At 36.3% G+C, this 9,856-nt stretch overlaps 2 protein-coding genes across 2 annotated transcripts; both read left to right on the top strand.

Annotated features, from left to right (window-relative positions):
- The first annotated feature begins 2,074 nt into the window (after positions 1-2,074).
- On the top strand, positions 2,075-5,598 carry LOC120279105. The gene is made up of 2 exons (XM_039285967.1): positions 2,075-4,094; positions 5,264-5,598. The coding sequence occupies exon 1, from the start codon at positions 2,391-2,393 to the stop codon at positions 4,074-4,076; it is 1,686 nt and encodes a 561-aa protein (XP_039141901.1). The 5' UTR covers positions 2,075-2,390; the 3' UTR covers positions 4,077-4,094; positions 5,264-5,598.
- A 1,451-nt stretch (positions 5,599-7,049) lies between these two features.
- Positions 7,050-9,256, top strand: LOC120279277. The gene has a single exon (XM_039286165.1). It carries the CDS (start codon positions 7,162-7,164, stop codon positions 8,917-8,919), a length of 1,758 nt encoding a protein of 585 aa, XP_039142099.1. The 5' UTR covers positions 7,050-7,161; the 3' UTR covers positions 8,920-9,256.
- Positions 9,257-9,856: the final 600 nt, after the last annotated feature.

Genomic DNA, 9,856 nt, shown 5'->3' with positions numbered 1-9,856 from the left:
AATGATAAATTAAAAAAATTCAAAATAATTAGGACATTTGTTAAGTTTATGGAGTAACAATGTATTTATTTATTTAATATATGCATTTGGGCAAGGCATATTTCGGTTAATGTAATACTAATAATCAACATTACAAAAAAATTATAATTCAAGTTATTATTATTATTATTTTTAATAATAAATGACAAACGTCATTTTTATATGAATATAAACAGTACTAAACAGTACTGTAACTCTGATGTACAGTGTATGTATAGTATGATAATAGTATAAGAATCCTAGACAAACAGTGTATAAACAGTACGATGAACAATGTTGTCGGGGAGGGATTTGATCCTATGACATTATAATTCAAGTTATTTTATAAGTTATTTTATAAACAGACGAATGGTATAAGTATCTCACTTTTTTTTAAAAAAATATATATAATAAAAAAAAGGTTTTATCAATCTAGATATTTTATAATATGGGCATGGAATTGAGAATGTTTCAGTGTGGCTCTAATAATGAGTCAAAGCCCAATTCTGTGAGGTATCTCAATTCTCAAGTCTTCTCTAAATTATTTGGGTTACTTATAAAGATTAGCAGGCCATAAATATTAATGGGATTAATATGATTTATTTTACTGAAAAATCATAATAAAATTTAGATATATATATATACATTCAAGCTAGTGAAACTGCTCCTTCATTATTTTATAATAAAAATATAAAATAAAAAATGTTTTATATGTATATGTTCTATATATTTAGTATTTTTTATACAAATAAATAGATTATATGTGACTATATTTTGAATTATTCTATATTTATTTACTAATTATATTTATAAATTTAACTGGCTTTTACAAAGAATTTGAAACTCAAAGTATTTAAGTAACTGGTAAAATAATATTTTATAAATTAATTTAATGATTTAGTACACATGATTAACTTGAAAGGATAATAGTTTTTCAAATTCACTTTTTTTCTTTATTATTTCATCAAATGACCTACATCAATAACACCAGATCGGTACCTTAAAATAAAAAGCTTATTTTGAATTTTCTAGTATATATTTTTTTCAATTTCTTTTGGAGTATTCTAGTTTAATTTATAAAAAAATACATTTTCTGTTTTTTTTAAATTATTTGTTTGTAAATATTCAAATTATTATTTTTAAAATGTCAAGCTTTTCTCTTTTAAATATTTTTTAAAATCTACTTCATTTTTAATTTGTTTAAAAAAATCTATTCGGATTTCAGGCAAGATTTTTTTTTTTTTAAATTTTTCCCCTGATAACAAGCCTAGAAGATTGATCAATATCTTAGATGATATATATATCAACATTTTATTAAATTCTATAAATATATATATCAATATTTTATTAAATTTTATAAAAAAAAATATTCCTCCCTTCGTTCCTTTTTATCTATCATTTCTAAACATTAAGAAGTATTTATTATTATTTTTTTGTCAAAATATCAAAATAGTTCTTCTATTTTGCGTTTTCCATCTTTTTAATCACTCTAATATAAAATCCGTCTTTTTGGTTCTCGTATTTTTATATTTTTGTTTTTTTAATCGCTCTAATTGATGGATCTACTCTTTTGGTCCTTCAAGTTGATGGATTAGAGTGACTAAAAAAGATGAAAATGTGTAAATACGAGGACCAAAAGGGCGAATTTTACAACTAAAAGACGAAAATGTGCAAATACAAAAACCAAAAAAACGGATTATATATTAGATGGACTAAAAGGGCGAAAAATGAAAAATAGAGGGAACATTTTGATATTTACATATATATATATATATTTTAAAATTACTCTTGACACTTTAAAAATTAAGAATAATTTTTAAAAAATAACTAATTTTTTATTAAATTATGTGAAATAATAAATTTTTTGATATGATATGTGATATTTAGTTATTCATTACATATTAAAAATATATATATATATATATATAATTTAGAGTACATAATAAATGAGTATCAGATTTGGACCGTCAGATCAAAAATCTAAAATCAACCGCTTTAAGGTTACTTTATTTCTTTATTTTGTTGTCTGTGAGAGAGCAACGAAACACGTGCTCTTTGTTCTCTTTCATTCCCCGCGAGAAAAAAAAAAAAAATCAGAAATCCACCACAAAACCCCCCCAAATCCACCCCCAATTCCTCCATTTCTCAATCCTTCTCATCATCTTCCCCAAAATCCCTACCTTTTCCTCTCGATTTCTCCATTTTTCCATCCATTTGGGTTTCGATTCATCTCCTTTTCGTCCTCATGCCCTAATCCTTCATCCTTAATCCTTTTTTTTGGTTCCAATTTGAGCTTTGTTGGCAATGGCGGAGAGATTGTGATGGGTTTTGGAAAAGCTAGGGTTTGGTTTGCTTGTTATCGATGAATCGAGATGGAAGATGCTAGAGATGAGAGCAGGATTGAGGGAATGGATCTGAATCTCTATCTTGGACTTCCTCGCTCTCCACGTCCTCTTGCCCTCGACCTTGGATCCGACCTTGCCCTTGGCTCGATCTCCGTTCCATCATCCTCTTCCTCAGTTGCTGTCTTTGCTGGAGATCAGAACTCTACCATGGATATTGGTGCAGCCGGCGCTGCCGCTGACGACTTGCCGGTGCCTTACTCCCCGTCGAACGCCTCCTATGATGTCAACCTCCCGTCCGTAGATCCCTCCATTGCTGAGCACCCGGTTGCTCCTTACTCGCCGTCTTATATCCCCATTCCGCTGATGGATCCTTCGTATTCCCCTTCCGAGGTTCAACCTTTGCAATTCTCGCTGGAAGAACCACCCAATGAGCAGATGAACCAAGATGGCGGAGCTTCTGCACCTGGCTTGGTTGATGAATCTCTCGTCCCTCTTGCTTCGACTTTGCAAGGCGACAATGGAGATGAGCATTGGAACCATGAGGATGGGTCTTCGTCTCGGGGAGACTCACTGCAGTTTCCTGTGCTTCGGTTCCGGAGATTGATTGAATCACACCATAGGTTGCAGCTCATGAGTTTCAACTCATCAACCAATGTAAGCAGTGGTGAAAGGTCTGATCTTGGTTGGTCATTGCCACCTCTTCCTCAACCTCCGAGAAGCATGGGGAAGGACAAGGTGGTCGGGGAAGGCATTGCGACGGAGGATTCTGATGAGGATTTGGAGGAGAAGAGCAAGAGTGCTGCTGACTTTGAGTGCAATATATGCTTTGAGATGGCGAAGGAGCCGGTTGTTACTTCATGTGGTCATTTGTTCTGCTGGCCGTGTTTATATCAATGGTTGTATCTCCATTCTGAGCATAAAGAATGCCCGGTATGCAAAGGAGAAGTGCTGGAGTCTCACATTACTCCTATTTTCGGTAGAGGTAGCTCGGAAGCTAGGGAGGAGATCAAGTGTGGAGAAGATGGGAAGCCTGGTTTGAACATACCTCCAAGGCCGCGGGGGAATAGGGTTGAGAGCTTTAGGCAACAAATGAGACCTATTACTAGAACTAGAAGGCTTGGTGAGGTTTCATGGAGACGCTTATTTCATGATCGATTGATGCATAATGCGGATGGATTGGGAGAAGCAAGCGTGCATGAAATATTTGGGATTGGTCAACGTAGGATTCTAGCGAGGTTGAGAGGGGGAATGGTGCATAGAGAAGAGGGGAGTGCTGAAAGAGAATTGAATGTTGGGGAAGCTTTATTGCCTAGAAACAGCACACCTGACCCTCAAAATAGTCACACTAATTCACCATTACGAGATGGAATGGGTCTGTGGCAGAGGTTCTCACTTGACCTTGGTAGGGTGGTTGAGAGACTAGCTAGTAGCACAAGCCGTTATAGAGCATCTGTATCCTCTGCAAATCCCCCAAATACGGGGCCAGTTGATGGTTTACCTCATGTTGCAGTTGCCATTGCTGCTGATCAGGCATCTCCCTCTAGCACCATTGCAGTGATACAAGGTGATGTTGCTGCAATTGATGGTGCAGCAGAACCAAACAGCGCGGGATCTTCTAGTTCCCTTAGAAGAAGGGGAAGGAGCAGCACTTCTGGCTCTTTGGATGTGGATGGTGGTTCACTTCATGTGCGCAAGAGGAGAAGGCTGAATTAAGAGTTCTGCCAATTTATGGTACTCAGCAATTGAAAACCCTAATACTCTTATGCATTTTATGAATGGAATCTCCTATCATATGTATATATAAGAATGCTGTCTTTATCTTTTACCATTGTTGTTTGTTATATCCTGCTATGGCATGTGTACCAGTTTGATGCTTAGGCTACTTTGATCTCAGAACGATGATAGTATTTCTGCAAAGCATCCCTTTGATCAGTTCAACTTTAGGAAATGGATTATGTAACCTTGCTTGGTGAAAACATTAATGAAGTGGATTTGTTTTTCTTTTGATGTGTTTATTATGTACGTTGTCATTTGGTTTTTATATGTTTATGTCGTTATCTAGATTGACTTATTCTTTACCTATTATTGGAACCAAGTTTCATAAATGTACTAATGAATATAACTATACCAAGTTTTCATTTTATGATTGGAAACTCCTTTCATATGTATATATCAGAATGCTGTCTCTATCTTTTACCATTGTTGTTTGTTATATCCTGCTATGGCATGTGTACCAGTTTGATGCTTAGGCTACTTTGATCTCAGAACAATGATAGTATTTCTGCAAAGGATCCCTTTGATCAGTTCAACTTTAGGAAATGAATTATGTAACCTTGCTTGGTGAAAACATTAATGAAGTGGATTTGTTTTTCTTTTGATGTGTTTATTACGGTCGTTGTTGTTTGGTTTTTATATGTTTATGTCGTTATCTAGATTGACTTATTCCTTACCTATTCTTGGAACCACGTTCGATAAGATATGCCAACTTCCATAAATGTACTAATGGATATAACTATACCAAGTTTGCTTGATTTTTGTCGAATTATTGCTTGGATGATCTTTTGTCGTATAACTGCTTTCGTAGTACTTCTTGAATGGTCTTTGTCATATTATTACTCGGATGGTCTTTTGTCATATTATTACGTGGAGATGGTCTTATAATCTTTTGGTTGAAAAGTTTCCATTTCTTGTAGTCTGCAAATGTCATATATTCTCCATGAAGCAAAACTGATCATGCAAAGTATGCCTAATTATTGTAATTCCACCAAACAAGTCATGTAATCATTCATGGATGAACCTTGAAATACCAAACAAATAAAGAAGGGTGAGGGAGTGATTTTTGTTTATTGCTATACATTGTGTTTAACATTTTTTTTTTTTCGCATTTGTGTTTTGCCTAGGTGCTACCCTGATGTGTTTTCAAGCAATGCTTCTTATTATGAATCTTGATGGATGGTAAAATGTTGAAGAGTAAGCTCAAGGAAACACATTTTTATGTGGTGCTTCAAAATCCATGGAAGGCTTGACCTTAGTGCATCAATAAGGTTGTTCAATTGTGATTTTGTTGTTGTTCTTGTTGTTGTTGTTGTTGTTGTTGGTTTTACTTGTACTGGATAAATCCTTGTTAGGCCAAGTTTTCAGCATTATATATTCTAGTAGTCAAATGCAGTATACTCATGTTAAATCTTGTATTCTCAAACTGATCTTATCAGTGTTTATGTCTTTGATTATCTTATGCTTAAAATTCTCAAGAACAATTGTTATTTAGACTTGCATTTCTTGCTTACATTATGTTACAGGTTTTTTTTTCTGCAGGAAAAAAAAAATGAAAGTTGGTCACTTTCAAAAGTTGATTGTATTTCTTTTGCTCTCAAACATTTCATTGCCAATTCTTTCTCAGATGTGACTTCTCAGAAACAATCTGCCATTGAGGGACTTGTTTTGTTAAATTTGGTTCCATTTAGGGTTAGTTATGACTTGTGATATAACTAAATTTCTAATTGCAAATTTTAACTCTGTTTTCATTTAGAAAGTTCCATTATTGTTTGTATTATACAGTTGTTTACTGGGCAGTTATTTTTCAAAAAAAAAAAAAGTAAAGAATTGTTAATTTAGTTTTAGGCTTAAATTATTGTGAGGCAAGTTCTACGAGTGAATAAAACTAAGGAAAATGATACATTTAATTTTTTTTTATTTTGATTTAATAAATTAATATTTTATATTATAATTGTATGTCTTTGTTTGAATTTTTGATATTTTTGAAGATTTTGTCCCCTTTTTTAACGAATTTGTATTTTATCCTTTTTTATTATTTTCAAAATTTGTTTTCGTTGGGGTTTTATTTAGATGATATTCGATATTATTGTATCTTCAGTATCAATATATATATATATATATAAATTTTCATAAATATATTATAAATATAAAAAAAATAAAAAGTCCGAATACCTTTGAAAATTTATTTTTTTCTTTTTCTTTCCTCTTATTTTTCTCTTTTTCTATTTTATTTATCAATACATAAATGTAGGGGGTTATTTATAAATTTATAAGAGTCTTGATTGATTTGAACCGACGATCTAAAATACTCTGGTAGATGAAATAGTAACAGTGCTGGTTGATATTACATTATCACATGGACGGCTACTACAGTAAAAATAGCTGCTGCAGTAGACATCACTATTTATTATAATAATCATAACAGATATTGTTTTTTATAAAATAGCAATCAAGGGTTTATATAATAACGTCATGAAAAAAAAATATATATATATATATATTTTGACAGATTTTTTTTAATTAATTATTTTTAAAATTATATTTTTTCCACATCAGCAACCTATAATTCAAACACCAAAGGATACATCCGTGCACTTTCTAACTAAAGCACTAGTGTCCAATTATAGATCTGAACCGTCCAATCTCAATCGAACGGTTAATATCAACGATGATATCCCATAGAAGTATCTATCCATCCAGCTATCTTATTAGGTCATCTCTCTGCGGGCGCTCAAAGAAAACCACTATAAAACCACACGGGGAGAACCCCAAGCTCGCATTTTGTGCCCTAAATCCCCAAATTCACCAAATTGATCCACTTTTTTCTTGATCATCCCTTGGATTTCTCATTGAAATCCCATGGATTTTTCCAATTCTCTTGCTCATGGATCCTAGGGTTTCGATTTCGTTTTTATTCTTCCTCAAACCGTAACCCTAACCCTAATCATCCCCTTTTTGGTAAAGGTTGGCAATGGGCGTGGGATTAGGGTTTTGGATTAGGGTTTGGTATTGATGAATTGGGATGGATGATGAAGGAGATGAGATCAGGATCGGGAACATGGATTTGAATCTCTATCTGGGACTCCCTCGATCACCTGGCCCTCGCGTCCTCGACCTCGGATCCGATCTCGCCCTAGGGTCGATCCTCGTCCCTTCTTCGCCGTCCTCAGCGGACGCCGACGCCAACGCCGGAGATAGCCACTCTGTGATGGACATCGGAGGTCCCGAGCCCTACTCCCCGTCGAACGCCTCCTACGACGCCGCACAACCAAGCTCCGAGCACGCCCCGTACACCCCTTCCTACGAGCCCATTGGCCCTTCATATATCCCCATTCCACCCATCGATGAAGAAGAAGAGCCCGATGATCCGTATTCCCCTTCCGACGTTCAGCCATTGCAGTTCTCGCAAGAAGAAGCCAATGAATCAATGACCCAAGATGGTGTCTCCCATTCACTCTATGGTTCAGCTTCCCCGCCTGGTTTGGTCGATGAACCCCATGTTCCTTACTCACCACCCTATGTCCCTCTCCTGGCAACCCCGCAGGGTCACAATGTGCCTACTTCTTTGAATGGGGATGAGTCCTCGGGCCGAGCTGATGGGTCGTCATCCCAGAGAGACTCTATTCAGTACCCTGTGCTTCGGTTCCGGAGATTGATTGAATCACAGCACAGGTTGAGGCTTAGACGGCGATTTAGGTCATCTTTTGGCTTTGGCAGTGAAAGGCCTGATCTTGGTTGGCACTACCCATCAGCCATTCCTGAACCTCCAGCGATAGAAAGTCTGGGGAAGAACAAGGTGGCTGAGGAAGGGGTGGTGGCAGAGGGCTCCGAAGAGGATTCAGAGGATAAGAGCAAGGGTGCTGCTAATTTTGAGTGCAATATATGCTTGGAGTTGGCAAAGGAGCCGGTTGTTACTTCTTGTGGTCATTTGTTCTGTTGGCCGTGTCTGTATCAATGGCTGCATCTCCATTCTGAGCATAAGGAGTGTCCAGTATGCAAAGGTGAAGTTACTGAATCTAATATGACACCTATATATGGGAGAGGGAGCTCGGAAGCAGGCCAGGAGAGTAAGCATGGAGAAGATGGGCAGCATGGGTTGAAGATACCACCAAGGCCGCGTGGGAATAGGCTTGAGAGCTTCAGGCAGCACTTCCGACCTATTTCTACAAGAAGATTGGGAGATGGGTCTTGGAGACGACTTTTTGATGCGCGACTTCCTAACAGTGATAGGTTTGAAGGTCATCTGGATCCGAGCATGCATGATATGTTTGATATGGGTCAGCGCAGGCTCCTGGCCAGACTAAGGTCAGATATGCAAAGACGGGAGAGGAATCTTGAAAGAAGGCTAAACACAGGGGATAGTTTGTTGCATAGAAATGTCACACCAGAACCTCAAAATAATAACTCGAGTTTACCGACCCAAGATGGGGCAGCGGACTTCTGGCCAAGGTTCTCTCTTTATGACCTTGGTAGGGTGGTTGAGAGGCTAGCAAGTAGTACTAACCGCTACGGAGCCTCTGGATCCTCTGTGAGTCCTCCAAATTTAGACCCACTGGGTGGTAGGCCATCTGTTGCAGCTGCAATTGCTGCTGATCAGGCTTCTGCTTCAAGCACCATGGCTGTGATACAAGGAGATGTAGCTGTTCCTGATGGTGTAGTGGAACCAAACAGTGCAGGATCATCTAGGTCCCTTAGAAGAAGGGGAAGAAGTAGCACCTCTGGCTCGTTGGATGTGGATGGTGGAGCTCTTCATGTAAGGAAGAGGAGAAGGCTGAACTGAGCCTTCCTTTAAATTATGGTACTTAGCGTATGAATAACTTGGTACCCTTTTGCATGGTATGCATGTATACTGCTTTCTGAGCATATCTCCTGTTGCTCATATATATATATATATATGGTTAGTGTTTCATGTTTGAGGTTTTTCTTTTATTCTCTTTTTTTTTCTTTGATTGTTGTTGCTAGTCTCAATGTTATTTCCATTTTTAACTTTTTTTACAACTGGTGTAACACTGGATCATCTAAAATATTTCCATCATTAGGTTACACCTGATGATTAGTCTTGTAATGAATTGCTCATTTATTTGGGAGAAAAATAATCTTATTGCTTTGGTTGCTGATATCATACTATACTTTGTGTTTTCCCCTCTTTTTGGTACATATCTTGTGTGTTAAATGTGCTTCGTGATCTCTTTTGATCAGTTAAATTATATGAATGGAACTCATTAACTCTTGAACATGGCTTATTTGTTAATTCTTGCTCTTGAATATAGCTTATTTGTTAATTCTTGTTTGGCCGCCATTGGCACATTGTGCTTCTTGGTATCTACTATTATAAACAAATATCATTATCTGAATTTCACTAGTGGCTTACTATCCTGCATGTTATAACACTGCTTGAATTTCTGTCACTATTATATGTTAATTTTGGTTGCTCTGATAGGCTTATAATCTTTTGGTGGGCTATATTTCTTGTGGTCTATATATTATTTTTTTTCCCTGTATGGAAAATGACAAATACAATCATTATTGGATCATGTTAATCCAATTGAATCATTGCTTGAACTAACCAAGAAGGCAGTGTCTTGAAGAAATGAAAAAGGGTGCGGTGATAAGATTGTTTGAGACTTTTCTCTGCATTTAACATATTCTTGTGTTTTGTTTAGGTACTAACCTTTTCTGTTGGATTGGGCTCTTTGCATGTGTCATGGTGGTAAGTT

This window comes from Dioscorea cayenensis, chromosome 16 (genome assembly GCF_009730915.1).
Source record: "Dioscorea cayenensis subsp. rotundata cultivar TDr96_F1 chromosome 16, TDr96_F1_v2_PseudoChromosome.rev07_lg8_w22 25.fasta, whole genome shotgun sequence".
NCBI lineage: Eukaryota > Viridiplantae > Streptophyta > Magnoliopsida > Dioscoreales > Dioscoreaceae > Dioscorea > Dioscorea cayenensis.
The sequence above is the reverse complement of the archived record's forward strand: the minus strand, read 5'-3'. Positions and strand labels throughout refer to the sequence as shown.